The sequence below is a fragment of the Aythya ferina genome (assembly GCF_964211825.1).
Source record: "Aythya ferina genome assembly, chromosome: 10".
NCBI classification, from domain to species: domain Eukaryota; kingdom Metazoa; phylum Chordata; class Aves; order Anseriformes; family Anatidae; genus Aythya; species Aythya ferina.
Genome location: NC_140306.1, coordinates 12,484,731 through 12,499,836, shown reverse-complemented (window position 1 = coordinate 12,499,836; position 15,106 = coordinate 12,484,731). Strand labels below are relative to the sequence as shown.

The window sequence follows — 15,106 nt, the reverse complement described above, 5'->3', positions numbered from 1 at the left end:
AAGGTTTATTTCAAGCAACTGCCTTACAAGAAATATGCATATTAACAGCTGCTGATCCAAAGAGCAGATGTATCCACTCAGGTTAATATGTAATCAGCAATCCATTAAAGGTGCAAGCAAAACCTTACTCACCTTAACTATCTCCTGGGTTACTGTTACATGCTGAGGAGAGTCAATGACTCGTTTCAAGGGCTCTGGAATTTCCTCCAGTTATGTGTGTTTGCAGTACCACTACTTCCTAGAAACTTCAGTCTCAGCTACAGCAGAACCTGCCTTGGGAGTTGCTCTTAATCTAAGCTTCCTTGAGCTTATCAGACCTTGTCACTGGGAATTCTTGTAGCAAGATAGCAAGACCTGTACTAAAAATAAGAGAAAAGCGTGAGCTAAATCTGCAGTGAGATCATGCTCTGGGTTCCTAAAGACATATAATTAATATCCAAGATTGAGCCATGTTTGTATCTGTACAACAGACAGAACAAGAGAAAAACGTTCTAAAAACAAAAACAAAAAACAACAACAACAAAAAATGTTAATTTAAATATTTTGGAACCATGGTAGGGAAGAGGGAGGCATAAGTATGAAAGCACACAGTAGCAGTTACATAGACCTTATTTTTGGGGGTGACCATCACCTTAAGCGTAGTATTGGTTAAAGCCCTGTATAAATGTTTGAGTTAACTTTCTAGCTAGCCACCAACAGAATTTGTGATTCTCCTGCTAGCCCCCAGGTTGTTTTTAAACGTAGAAACAACTACGAAACAGACATGCATGCTTTTCAGGCAGTTCGTACTTGTTTTATTACCATTTTTGTAACTGTTAGTATTTTCATATCTGGACATCTTAAAAAGAATTTTAGATTTACAACTTCAAAAGACACTTACAGAATCATATGTCTTTATGACAACTACTCTACTGCACTGTATACAACTTCGTTGCCCACTTTGTGTCCCCATCTATATAGCTCAAAACAAGTGAAAATGAGATTTATGTTCACATTCAAGCTGCAGGAAAACTCAGTTTATGGAAAATGATTAAGTGACAACTTGCAATTCAACTATTTCAGGAATCAAGAAGAGCATACACGGAACTATACATTTTATCATTTTATTAGGAATAATTCCAAGTGGGTTATGAATAAACTAATCCATTGAGTTTGATGAATTTTCCAAAATTTCTTTATGAAGATATGTTCACCAACAAACAGTAAAACTTCAGCAGAACTATTATACACTGGGCGAAAATAGTCAGGCTGATACCAAAAAGCAACATGCAACATAAAAAAAGATACAATATAAAGGAAGACAATCTGCTGAATATTAAAAACAACCTCAACATGAGCTCTTCGCAACCAGCACAGAACTATTCTACCCATCGAATCCAATTCACACAAAGGCAAGTTGGGCTAATAGAACCCAAAGATTAATAAAAATGTTCCTCAGTGCAGTAGATTTGAATAGTGTTTTAGAGCATTTTCTTGGCGGGAACAAGCAATATTAGGAATTCTTCTTGGCAAGGGATAGAAATAAATACATACAGAATGCTACATTTTTAAATCAGCAGACTGTCTGAGGAATGAAACAGGGCATCAGTAAACTAAAAGTAGCAGGGAGAAAAAAATTAAAACATTAATTTATCAGGGCTCAAAAAGTATTCAAAACAGATCTCAAAGATGTCACAATAACTATATTCAGGCATTTAGACTAACAAGGGGAATAAAATCAGAAGATACACTTTGTCCAAGTTAAGGAGATTTTTACCCAAGCATATTGCTACCTTTGCAACATGTAGCTCGGTAAACAATAATTGGCAACAAAATAAGTTGAAACGCTTTAATATCCTGCCCAAATATCAGTTCCAGATACTGTAATAACCAAGATGCAAACTAATTTTGTTGTAACAAGCCTAGACCACTTATATCAAACATGTCCCTGGTGAAAGAGTCATCCAGTTTGAGTTAGCGTTTTGAGAGTTCATTTGACAGCCAGTCAAGTCCCTCATACAGACCAGTTCCTTGCGTAGCACAGGTAGCTTGGACGTACCACTGTTAACACAGAACACAGACAAAAAAAGTAAACTTAGTTTGAATTTTGCTAGTATTTAAATTATCACTGGGGGTGACGCTCAGATCAACGCTCAAACATTCTTTAAACATAGTTTTGTACCACAGAATCAATACTGAGCAGAGGGTATTTTCTAAAGTTTTGAAAAATATATACATGATAGGTAGGGTTTAGACATCCAAAAGCTCTGCATTGGCCTAACAAAAACCAGAACACTATTTAGTTCATCAAGAAGAAAAGAATTCAGAATTTGCATTTGTTTTCCATGCAGGAAGATAGCTTCTTCGTTTTCCAAGACAGCTCTCCAAGAAATGGGTGTGGAATTATCTAATTTAATGGACCTCTAAGACATCTTAAATTATCATCTTGGTGTGTCAACAAAGAGACTGAGTATTACCTAAAGATAGACGGTTTATGTGAAGCAACCATACATCTCTAAGGCTTGTGCAGATGGAATCTAATGACTCAGCAGCTACTTAATTTCCTCCCATCTCTGGAGAGGTAAGAACGCAGAATGCATTTTCTCCCCAAGAACAGCTAGTACTGAGACAACAGGCAAGCCCACCACACTCTTTGTCAAACATTGACAGCTAGAGTTCAGTAACAGCCTGGAGTATTTCTATTTTTCCAGAAAGAGCTAAGAGATGAAACACCTGCAACAGCTGTACAAATTGAATTATACTTCTAAATCACGTATTTTGAAGGAAAACCTTAAGCACTGTCCACAGGCAACACATCTTTCTACAAAAAGAGGTAGAAACTTCCCTTTCCTTTAAAGAAATTATTTTTATGATATACAATAAGGGAAGCCAGAATTAGCAACCAGGCAAGTTCAGCACTTACAGTTCTGCTACGCAGGGACTGAAGACCTAGTTTATCTGTCATTTCACTGATTGCCATGGCATTTGGCAGATCTTGTTTGTTTGCAAACAGAAGCAGCACTGCATCTCGCAGCTCATCCTCTTGAAGCTAATAGGAAAAAAAAATGGCCACGTTATTGAATTATCTCTGTTAAGAATGTCAACGAGCACTACAGGAATCTAAATACTGTTTAAAGCATTATTTTTTTAATTCTTGCTCCTGAAGTCGCTAGCAAGTCCATAGTGAAATTTATCTGGTACCAACATAACTTCCACACGTAAGGAAATATTCTTTCATTAGGCATTTAAATTTATTAGGACATTGGTGCTGAGAGTTTCATGGCAATCTGTTTTACTAAAATTGTTCTTCCATCTGCTGCATTTCTCTTAATGTTCTAGCAAATGAAAGGTTTTGACACATTGGTAGTTCTTGAGCTAAAGCACTCTATGGAGTTGTAACTACAGCTCAATGCACTACTTAAGCTAGCACTAACTGGTACATACAGTATGCACTCTACAAACCCCCTCAACTTGAAAAAAAAAAAAAATCTGTTCAGGAATCTGATACATAAAAAAAATAGAAGGTATCAACATTTACCATTTTCTGCAGCTCTTCCGCTGCCTCCTGGATTCTCTCTCTGTCATTGCTATCCACCACAAAAATGAGGCCCTGCAATAAAGTTAAGCAGTTTTGAAAAACCATTGTAAAATGCAAACACGCAATATCATTTTAAAAATTAAAGAACTCTTATAGAAGCAAATTTAACAAAAAAAAAAAAAAAAAAAAAAACACAAACTGTTCAAGGAATGCAAGATACCTGTCTGAACAGCTACATAATGAGTAGCAACTGCAAAATTAAACTACATCTTTTAAATAAATTAAAAAAAAAATCAGAAATGTCAGTTTATATGCTAGATTGGGAACTGTTAATTTGAAAAACAAACAAACAAGACAAAAACAGTAAGGTTTCATAAGCTAACATATTACTGAATACTGACAGATTCTAAGGGCTTCATCCTTGCCAGGCTATGTTCATGACTAAGACCTGAAGCCTTCAGGGTAACAACCTAGCTTCCACTAGAATAAAATCTGGGTATCCTCACAACTTTAGGAAGATAGTGAGGAACCCTTCTGACAGGAAGGAACAGAAGACAACGTCCCATATTTATGCTACAGAACACAGAGTATATAGGGTACAAAACAATAAGTCTTTACAAAACAAGTAATTAACTACTGTTGTCTTAAAACTCTTACCTGTGTATTTTGGAAATAATGCCTCCAAAGAGGTCTAATTTTATCTTGACCACCAACATCCCAAACCGTGAAACAGATGTTTTTGTATTCTACTGTTTCCACATTAAAACCTGAAATAAAAGAGTCAAGTAGTTAGAAACAGTTAATGCTATTGTTAAAATGGTAACTCTAATCATGTTAAAAGACAGCAACTTCAAGTGCTACTTCTAGCAATTAAATTCTGATAAGCCATTTTATTTTTGGGGAAATCAAAAATAAAAGTGACTGAAAGAAAAAATAAAATCATTTACACCCAGGTACACCACCTTTAGTTCAGAGTCTTTCAGCCACAACCTGCTGGAGGCTCATGGTGCTTGGGCTAAGTACTGATACCTCGTTGATTCCCATACTCCTGAGCATTTGCTGCTGGCCACTGCATCTGACAGTCTGGACGCATATTTGGTGGGACACAGTTGGACAGTTACTCTGCCATGGCATTACCAGATCTTAAAAATTATTCTGAAAAGCTCACATTTGTCTTAATTCCTACATTAACAGCAAGGTCAGCAAATTCCTACCCTCAGAAGCCCACTTCCAGAGCAGAAATACAGAGTAATGAGAATGAAGACGAGAATTGGTTAAAGACATCAGAATTGGTTATCTTACCAATAGTGGGGATTGTGGTGACAATTTCTCCTAGCTTCAGCTTATAAAGGATGGTTGTCTTACCAGCAGCATCCAAACCAACTACAAGAAACAGAAAATTTGGCTTAGTTCACAAGAAGAACTACAACTTCTCCATTTCAAAGGTAGGCCATTTTAAATGCAGAGTATTAGCTTTTTTTTTTTCCGCCCCAAGAGGATACAACTGTTTAAATACTCTAAGTCACTGTTGATATAGTACTGTATGCTTTGCCCCACCTTCTCTACCCAGCACCGAGACAGAGCACAGGCAGCAAAGAAAACAAGCTCAATAACACATTTTCAACCACAACCTACAGACGCAGAAGCTTCTAGTCATCTTCCTTCATGTTTGTGCTACTTACGTTTTCTCATTCTCTTTGAAAGTTTCTTCTCTGTAAGTCAAGATGGTCTTAAGTGCCTGGAAACATTCTACAAGCAGAATGTCACTTCTAACTGATCACACAACTACTACTCTCTCTCATTGAAGCCCCTTGTTCCTTCACCAAAATATGCCTCTTGCAGTACCAAAACCACAAGCATGTTAGGTATAACCTGCCCTCCCTCCACATAGACCATAAGGGCTGTAACTCTTTCCATGACATCACTTCTACTCATTGAGACCCCCAAGGATGCTTTCTTCAGGAGACTCTCTCCACTTTTGATCCTTATAGAAGGCCTCCTGCACTGGAATTTGCTCTTTTGCTGTTACAACTAAAATTAAGCTTGCAGTTTTAAAAGGCAAGTTCTAGGGTAAAAATGTGATCCTTAAAAAAAAGGAAACTGCAGCCTTGAAGCTGTTTTTCTGAGAAGCACCACTGACATTGTAGGCACACACTGTAGTTTCCTAAAGTTGTTTGTGCAACTGCTTAGCATTAGACATTTCAGAGCTTGCAAGAGCAACTCGAAATACAGTTATTTATGTTATAATCCAATGCTGAGCACAAACACCTAAATAAAAAGTAGGTTCTAAGCACTCAGCAAGCAATAGCTTGAATAAGATGTCTATTTGTGCAATTTAAAATTTTTGCCCAAGCAAAAATAAAACCCACATAGAAGAATTGAATAATACTTAGAGCAGAAACCTACTGTCATCCTTTGTTGATAACACTGCTAAGTGTTCTCCACTAATTTCCTACTTGGTGACTGCCATACATAAGCTTTGAGTGCTCAATGACTTGACTACTAATAATACAACCATTTCCTTGGCATTGCAATAACATGGAATTGAAAATACCCTACTTATTCAGAACGAAACCCAACTCTTAAAAAGCTGCCTCCTTCTCAAGACAGAAACGGCTGTTACAGGAAACTATTTATAAAACCTAAGCGTTCTATATTTCAATACCACAAACAAGATCATACATGTGAATGCAGTTTCTTTGGTATTGTTATTGTGTAAGAAAGCATTGTTCTAAGTATTAATATAATGGAGTAAAAGGGGGAAAAAACTACCATCAAGAAAAAGCTCTTTGAGAAGGAATAGATTCCCCAAATGCTCAAATTAAAACTTAAAAACCTTAAAGTCTTACTTAAAGTTACTGTCTAAGCATTGGTCTAGAACCAAACGCACAAGAACAAAAAACAGAGTGCAGATTCACAGGAACAAGTCATGAAACTTGTAAGCATTAGCATTTTCCCCGTATCACTGAAGTGCCAGGTAGCCTTAAAAAACCCTTTAAGCAAACTCTGAAACCCTCGTACACTCCATCTAAACTGAAAAACAATCCTTTAATAGCACAATGCTTGAAACCCAATATTATTACATAGGTCATCCTCAAGCAAATGTTTTTAGGATGCCTGGATATTTACAAGAAAGCATATTGTGTACATGCATTGTATATAAAAGTTTTCCAATAAGTGAACTTGAAGTGAACCACCAAATTAAAGATACACATGCTCACGAACTCTCCCCAGTCAACAACAACAAAGAAAACAGAAATTAGTCAAGAATTTTAAGTTGTCTGACCTCCAGAAACAATTGTCCCAGCTACCCACCCTGCTCTTGCTCCAGAACCTCCTGCTGCCTTGATGGCATTGGCAGGCCACGTTAGCTCTGCGAGCACAAAGCCCAGAGCCTTTGCTTAAGCCCACTCTTATCCACAATTTTCATTAAGCCGTTGGACTTTGCACAGAGGCAAGCTGAGTTATGGACAGACGTTTTCTTCTTCTGACTCCACTGTTGAGACAGCAGCTTTTAACAGAGGGAAAGGGTTTCTGCAAATCGTCATGACCCCACTCGCAGAAACTGCCACTTCAAGTCAAATTAGAAACCTGAAGTTTAAATTATCAATAGCTACCAGCAGCATAGCCTCTGTTCATACTTTTTATTCCAGTTTGCTGATTTTCCCCTTTTTAGAACAGAAATAGTCAGAATACCAAGTCACTTTTAATTTTTAGAGCCACTAGGAAGCTTTTAGGAGTCCAGCAGTTTACACTACTTGCTGGATCATGTGTTTACCAAGAATAAATACATTTATGTTTACTCTGTAACACTAAATGTAAATCTAGGAGTTACTTCCGTATCATAAAGCTTAGGTGTTGATCTTGATAGTAACCTCAATTTAAGTCTTAAATCCTCAAATAATATAAATTTCCAGATGTCCACTCTGCTCCCACTGTGACTATCCATTGCCAAGAGGACAAGGTGTAAGCGTAAGAATCTCGATGTAGGGTATTACAGCCAACACTTACAGCACAAAACACAGAGGTTACAATTCAAGTACAAATGGGAAGCTCCAACTTGCACTTGAAACAATTTAAGTCAAACATCCTCTTCCTCTAGCTAGAGAAAAAACACCTACAGCACTTCCAGCTGCTGTTAAAACAAGGGTAGTTCTAGGTCCTTTACTTCTCTTCAGGATGTTTTATTTATAGTCTGTCCATCACGCTTCTACATCTCCAGCATGCAGTTTGCTTGTCCCTGGGAACAGCAACCCCAACACCACATCACACCCCCTCCAACAATCCCCAGCTTCCTACTTTGATCGGAGAGGGGGTGGGAGGAGCTTCCACTGGATTTAACTAATTAAAGAAGTCTACCTTGTGACAAACAACAGCTTAAAGATAAACAAAATTACTGTAGCCCAATTCATTACAGATGGCTACTCCTTCACTTCTTTTAGCTCGATACCAGTTCTCTTAACACTTGTCTTTATTTATCCTTCACATACTAGTCCTCTTTCAGGCTTAGTTTCAAGTGGTAACTCTTTGGAGACCCCAAAGGGGCAATTCTCAACACTGCTTCAAGAAAACACATGCATGAAGAAAGCCAACAGCATGCAAGTGCACAGTAGCTTAAAGAAAATAATAAAAAAAAACTGCTAAATAGTTGTGTTCTGCACGATAACGTTCCCCAAAGAATCTGGCCTTTTTTTAAAATGAATGTAACAATTACCTTTGTATTTGAAGCTTCTGAGTAGTTATTATCTTGGTTACCATTCACACAACTATACCAGAAGATAGCAGGCTGAATTATGGCACTGAAAGGCACGCAACACGTACTGTTCCTTTGTAAGCATAAGAAGTACAAGTGAAGTTTTAGAGACACGTCCACGTAGGATCAGGACTGAGTTTCTCTGCTGTAATGCCCTGGTTGCCTTGTCTAACGGTAAGTCATTTGATCCTTCCCTTTTGTTATTTCTTTTCTCTTCTCTTACGTCACTTCCATTTATAAAGTAGATCCAGGAATTATTTTACATTCCTTTCTTCAGAAACAAGTTAGTATTTCTGAAATGCACCTTATTATTCAAAGGCACCTGAAAAGCAAGCTCCATAATGACATACCAGCCACCTTTCACTACAAATGTAGCTTGAGACTATAAAAGATGACGTGCTGTTTGCTGTTGGCAATGAAAGTTCCAGGTGCCCTCAAAACACCCGATGATATGTACTCAAATTCTGCATAACTCAGTAACATCAAGTCTGTTTTACAAGCTAGATTAATTCTACTTAACTTGAATTTCAGAGAAACACAAGAAAGCTGTGAAAAGGAAGTATGAATTATAAATGAGTCATCTGTTCACTACCAACTCACTCCTATAATATTTCCCCCCTAAATATTTCTTCATGAACATCTTACCCCATTCAGTTACTTCATCAGTATGCCACATGCAAAAAAAAAAAAATTAACTGCCTAACCTTACGAGCTCATTTTCAAAGCATAAATCTAAAGTTACCACCTCTGAGGAAAAGTTTAATTCAGTCTCAGTGTTCAGACATCTCTCCTCAAAGTGGCAACATACAATGCACAATGCTACATTGAGCTTCTTTGACACTTTACAGGTGAATTATGCAATTCACAGTATATATTCTGCTTCTAAACACCCAGTTTAGGACCTACGCTACACCCTCGTCATGATATAGGAAACATTTTTTCCTCTCATACTACCTAACAAGCATGGAGCATTCTCCTGCTCTCACCCTGCCCTACATTTGAATAGGGTAAAAGCACTGAAATCATGGTCAGAAGAAACTGATGCAGCAACTAGCAGAAAGCACAACTCCCTAACCCATATCTAACCTCATTTGAGCTAATTACCGATGAAGAAACTAAAGCCCTGGCAAGTTCTTTTGATTTGTCTGGTGTTGCGTGCCTGTTTTGATTATTTTGCAGAATGCAAAAGAGCTACAAGCATCATTGACACCATCTCATGTTACAGTCGAGCTCATTTGAAGATTTCACATCACTCATTTAGAGTCATATGAAGAGTCCGACTGCTAGGCAGACAGTCAAATCACTTCCTTGAAACTAACAGATGTCCTGTGTTGTCTCAAAAGACAGAAATTACTCAGGTTATTTTGAAATGGATGAGAGTCTCTCATTTCAAGCACAGAATTTACAATAAAAATTACTGCGCGTGTAACGAAGAACTTTGTCATCACAAAATGTATGCAGAGCATGAAAAATTATCATTTAAAAAGGGTGCATTTGGTGTCTGCAGTGCAGCATTAAGGCTGAGCCAGCGTGCCAAGAAGTTTCATAGTCAGGCCCCAGCCCTATTGCTGGCTACGTCGACGTAAGCAATTCATAAAATTTCTTAGGACGAGCTACTCCAGACAACTACGAGTCAAGTTCCACTTGCTTTGGTAAAAGAATGTGAGAAAAAAAAAAGGGGGGGTTAAGATCCGGTTGTGCATAAAGCTCGGCAGGGTGGAGGAAGGAAGGGAAGAGTTGGAGCGGAGGAGGAAATGGTGAAGGCAGGCAGTGTGCGCTCGCTTTGACCTTTTGAACTGCAACCTTACAGTGGGAATCTTCAACAGCCCCTGGCTTCGGCTGCTGCACGACGAACCATAACCCAGCCCCAAATAAATAATTACGGCCAGGCAGTAAAACTCATTAAGCGTTAAAAAAGCCAACCTACGGGGTTTTACGGTCTCGTGCGCGGAGTGGGGAGGAAGCCCAGCGCGCAGATGCTCTGCCAGGGCCTCTCCTTTCGCAAAGCAGCGGCGCCGAGCCCTCGGCTGCAGGAACATCGGCCATGGCGGGGCGAGGGGCGAACCCCAGGACCCCCCCCAGCCCTGAGGGGCGAGCCTCGGGGTTCAAACAACTGCCTGGGGGGAGGCAGGAGAGGGCGAGGACGGCTGAGGAGAACAAGGATGAGGAGGAGGATGATGAGGAGGATGATGAGGAGGAGGAAGGGCGGCCCCCCCGCCACCCCCATCCTCACCCTTCGCTCCCCAACGACCCTGAGGGGAGCGGGAGCGAGGCCGTGAGGGGAGGATGAGGAGGCCGGCGGGCAGGACGCGAGGCCCGGCGGGCCCTTACCCATGAGGATGCGCATCTGCTTCTTGCCGAAGAGGCGGGAGAAGAGCGAGGAGATGGTGAGGCCCATGGCGGCGGCGGCGGCGGTGGTGGTGGGTGAGGGAGAGGAGCGCGGCCCGGCTCCGGGGACGGCTGGCGGCGGGCGGGCGGCGCCGATTTATATGGGGCGGGCGGCGGCGGCTGCTCGGTGCCCGGAGCCTCGTCGCTCCCTCGCTCGCTCTGTGCCACGTCACGCTCGCCACGGCCGCCCCGGCTCCAACGCGGACAAAATCACGTCACGCTCGCCACATCCCCGCCCGCCGCCCTGCCCGAACGCCCAACGGCGGCGGGGACTACGTTTCCCAGCAGGCGCCGCGGCCGCTCCGCGCTTCGCTCCCCTCTCAGCGCCGCCGCTGGTGCTTGCCGGGGGGTGTAGGCGAAGGGCTTCGCTCCCGCCTCGCCGCTGCTTCCGGCTGCCCGCGGAGCGCGGCATGCTGGGAAATGTAGTCCGCGGGGCGCGTAGAGGCCCAGGCCTGGCATTGTGCGTGGCCACAGCTCGCCCCCCGGCCCCTGGGGCTCGCCCACGGGGCGCCTCCAGCGTCGCTGGCGCAGCCAGCAGGGCCAAAGGAGTGTGGAGAGCATGAGAGGGTGGTTTTGGGGGGTAAAACAGCCCCAGAGAGACCCCTAAGATATCCTAGTAACAAATAGACAGTAAAAAAATAAAAAACAAAAGTCAAAATAAAACAAAACAGCCCAAAGCCCCAGCCTCAGGAGCACTGATCGCAGCAGGTCTGCTCCTGACGTTGTTTCTCTGACTGGAGCCAGAAGGCGCAGAGGGAATGTAAACAAGGTGATGCTGGCACCAAGGTGTGCGTGTGCGGCTACCCCAGCAGGAAGCAGGCAGCGCACAGACACGGGAATGAAAACTGAAAGAAGCCACGTTTTAGTAGCAACGTGTTCCTTTTTGGGAGGTATGATGTGAGAAGGAAAATCTCTGATCCCCACGCACAGCTTTCTTTAGTCTGTACAGAACTGTGTTTATTTCCAAGACTGGCTCAGGGTTCTGAGCCCTTCCGTGAAAGGGGCAGGTGGAAGGGCAGGGGGAAACCAGAAAACTGCAGGGCGCAGGACCGGGCTGCTCCCATCCTCCTGCCCACCTCTGGCCAGGGCTTGCAGCTCTAGTTAAGGGGCTTCTGAACCACCATTAAAAAAAGCATTACAGAGCACTGACAAAGATGGCAAACAACCCAGTACAACTTTCCCTTTTGCCTTTCTTTTGAGCAAGGTTCAAGTAATTCTGTTGAAACATTCAGTTCAGGGATTTAAGCTAACGCCACCTCCATTAAAGAAACGTGAATTGAACTTCGCTTGCAGCTTGCTTCCCGCTGTCACGTTTCTCCAGGGCCCGTCAGCTGTGTACAGGAAATAGTTTGAAGAGTGGATAAATTTTGCTATTTATAAGTCCCTGCTATTTGGATTCTTAGAGTTGCAGGATCCATATCAAACAATAACCATGATGCATAATCAAACTACAACACTCCATTGCATCATGTATTTCTGGTCACTTATATGATACAGCCTCACAAGGTCTGACTAAGCAGAGGTCCCTCTCTAAGAGATGCTGAGCAGCTTTGCTTACCCAAGAGAAAAAAAGAAAAAGACATACCCTGCATCTAAGACTCATAAGTCCAAAAAACAAAACCATTTATTTTCTTTTACAAAAATACATATTTGCAGTCATGTAATAATATTTATCAGTTGTTACCAGCTTATATGGGTCCAAGAAACTACACAGTGCTCCAAGTTAAATTTAGTATAAGAATGGCCACTTATTAATTTCTAGATTAGAAATCATATTCATCATGGTGTGCAAAAGAAATTCCAAGTTAGAAAGTAATGCTAAAGTGAAGTAGTTTAAGTAACATAATAGATACATCAAACTTTTGGTCATGAGTAATTGTATACAAACCATAACAGTATTAAAATACACATCTTCATAAAAATACAATTGTGACACTATCTAAATAAGACATTTTTAGAAAGATGGTATGAAATATTTATCATACAAAAGCATTTTCTTATAGCAGGATTACAATGTCATGTTTTTAAAAGTTCTATCCAAGCACTTAAAAGCAGATTTTTTTGATAACCGTGATCCACTTGTTATACAAAAGTTTATGCTGTGCGTACACTATAGCATTAAGTTTATTCTACTTGAAATTGGTCAAAGTACAACACTGCATGTGGAGCAGCTGAGTTTTAATTACCACGGAACCTTGTTCAAGAAAAACATCACGTTCTTGTTGCTTAGTATGCAAGAGGAAATTATTCTTTATGCACATCTGCTATATGCATATACCAAGAACAATTTCCTACTACAATCTTTTTTTTGCCACAGTTTGACCTCTCCATAGGCTTTTGTCAGCTGAACCCAACATCATCTCCTCCCACCCTGTTAGCTCCTCAAAGACCCTACTGGTGTAAGTAAAAACAAACAAAAATAATTAAAAAAATATATTTATAAAAATTTCAAACAGAAGCTATGATCTCCAACCGAAACAGATTGCGTATCAGCTAACTCTACTGAAGTCATTGATTTTAAATTCTGTTTTAGAACACTACTGCTTACTTCCTGTGATGAATACTGTTACTGTGATGAATACATTTACACTGGTGATCCACTTTAAATCCTGAATGTCAGCAGTTTAAAGCCACAAATTAGTATATATTTATTTAAGGCATGTGAATAAGAGCACCCTAATTAACTGACATTGAATAGAAAAGGCTTCTCTTCAGGAAGTTTCTGTCAGCTGCCTTCTGTTCTCTAATGATTCTCTAAATCAATATGGTCTTTGGAAAGAGGTTAAGAAGGTGAAAGGAAGAAAGTTAAGAACCAGTCTGATGATTTCAGCTGTCCCTGAAACAGTTTTGTAAACTGTTGATGGTTTACCAGTAAAATACCTCAAATATGATGCATACTGACCAAGTCACATATTATCCAATTAAAAAAAAAAAAAAAAAGGCAGATACTACATCAAAAGGACAGTACAGGATCAATATTGCTTACCCCTGAGTTAACAGGATTGGGTATAGCAGCACCAATTAGAAAATGTTCTGCAATGCCAGCACTGCACTGTGGTCCTATACTGTGGTATAATTTCAGATGCCCACAGATTTTTCTTTAAGAGCACTTATTTGAAACGTTATTAGACACAGGAATTCCTTTAGTTGCATTGGTACTTAAGTGGGGAAAAAAACAGTGAAAATATTACAGTGGACTATACTACTAGTGTAGTCCGTTTGTAGTGTTAACGTACTATTTAGATATGTGTCCTGAACTTTGTAAGCCACTGTCTTCCACAACACTACATTCACCTTCCATTTTCTGCACACATACAAACACATACACACAAAAGGCCAGTAGAAATCACGTTGTGCCAGTTTTGAGCAAGATATCCTGCAAGTCATCTGGAAGTGCTAGTATAATATCATGGATGTGTGCCTGCAGCTTTTTCAGTGTGTCAGTTTTCACGGGAAGATGTTCTCTGTCAGCCTGCAACTGCAAAATGTACAATAAGAAATTACTTCTACCAAAAATGCCAGTTTACCTCAAGAGACACCAAAATAACATATTAGCAAATCTGGAAAATTAATTCCTCATTTGTCAACCGAACAGGGATTTGGACCTGCTGTTCTGGTCAGAAACCTGCCACAACAGGTTTCCTCAACATGCATACACCAGCATGAGCTAACACTGATCTGGACTTCCAGAAATGACAAGAAAGTTTGGTTTTCTGCTTCTGTAAGGATTCAGCCTTGCTCCCAATCAGTTCCAAGTGTTTTTAACTAGATCTCTCTGCAATGCTTCTAACATAGCTGGCTAATGTTGGGAAGCTGGCTCGCTTTCAGTCATGGCTGAACTGTTTGTTTATAGTAACTGGAATGACTGATTCCTTTAGCCACCTAGATTTTAAAGAGTATTCTTGCTGAAGTACTTGTGAACACAACTATATAATGCTTCTACCTGGTTTATCAAAACAAATTACAGCCATGTTTAATTCACATACTTACCAGTTTGTTCTTTAACTTTAAGACAAGATCCACCGCTTCTACTTCAGTATGCTTCTGACTCCAGAAAACCAAATTCTAACAGAATAAAAATTAAACATTGAAGTATTTATGGCAACATATATAATTTTCAAAAGTGGTATTAATTTATGCCTACTGTTCATAGTGGCTCTTCTCCTTTTCCTTATTTTTATGCTATTCACCTAACTTGTTTTACTCATATACTGTCTCTGAACTGCAAAATCTGCTTTATTTGCAGGTTCGCTCAGGACTTAACATAAAAGGAGACAAAGGCACAACCACAATATGAACAAATATAGGAAAAAAAATCATGCCAAACAGGCTTAGTTTCAAAAATAGCATCTACAATGCAAAATGGCAGTGAGTATTTTCCAAGCAAGATTGGTCAGCATGATTATAGATTAAAATAGTGCCAAGCTGCACTTCTTGTTTCTAGGGCA

General features: G+C 40.3%; 2 protein-coding genes across 3 annotated transcripts in view; both read right to left on the bottom strand.

Moving 5' to 3' along the window:
• Nucleotides 1-768: 768 nt before the first annotated feature.
• ARF4 (ARF GTPase 4) lies at nucleotides 769-10,904 on the bottom strand. The gene is made up of 6 exons (XM_084531246.1): nucleotides 10,602-10,904; nucleotides 4,820-4,900; nucleotides 4,175-4,284; nucleotides 3,518-3,589; nucleotides 2,903-3,028; nucleotides 769-2,040 (listed from the first exon to the last, which is right to left on the bottom strand). The coding sequence occupies exons 1-6, from the start codon at nucleotides 10,666-10,668 to the stop codon at nucleotides 1,954-1,956; spliced, it is 543 nt and encodes a 180-aa protein (XP_084387372.1). The 5' UTR covers nucleotides 10,669-10,904; the 3' UTR covers nucleotides 769-1,953.
• A 1,360-nt stretch (nucleotides 10,905-12,264) lies between these two features.
• Nucleotides 12,265-15,106, bottom strand: part of DENND6A (DENN domain containing 6A) — a 26,707-nt gene continuing 23,865 nt past the window's right edge. For both annotated transcript variants that reach the window (XM_084531244.1, XM_084531243.1), the window contains exons 19-20: nucleotides 14,649-14,723; nucleotides 12,265-14,136 (exon numbers count right to left, since the gene is read on the bottom strand). In XM_084531244.1, the coding sequence (XP_084387370.1) occupies nucleotides 14,005-14,136; nucleotides 14,649-14,723 (207 nt within the window). In that variant the 3' untranslated portion in view covers nucleotides 12,265-14,004. The remainder of the gene's footprint in view (nucleotides 14,137-14,648; nucleotides 14,724-15,106) is intronic.

Bases quoted from the DNA above. Each gene is read 5' to 3' on its own strand.
- ARF4 (XM_084531246.1), bottom strand. From the start codon at position 10,668: ATGGGCCTCACCATCTCCTCGCTCTTCTCCCGCCTCTTCGGCAAGAAG. The intron at 4,285-4,819 runs GTAAGATAACCA...CTTTTATTTCAG, and splicing joins CACCACAATCCCCACTATTG to GTTTTAATGTGGAAACAGTA. The intron at 3,029-3,517 runs GTAAATGTTGAT...TTTTCCTATTAG, and splicing joins CGGAAGAGCTGCAGAAAATG to CTTCAAGAGGATGAGCTGCG.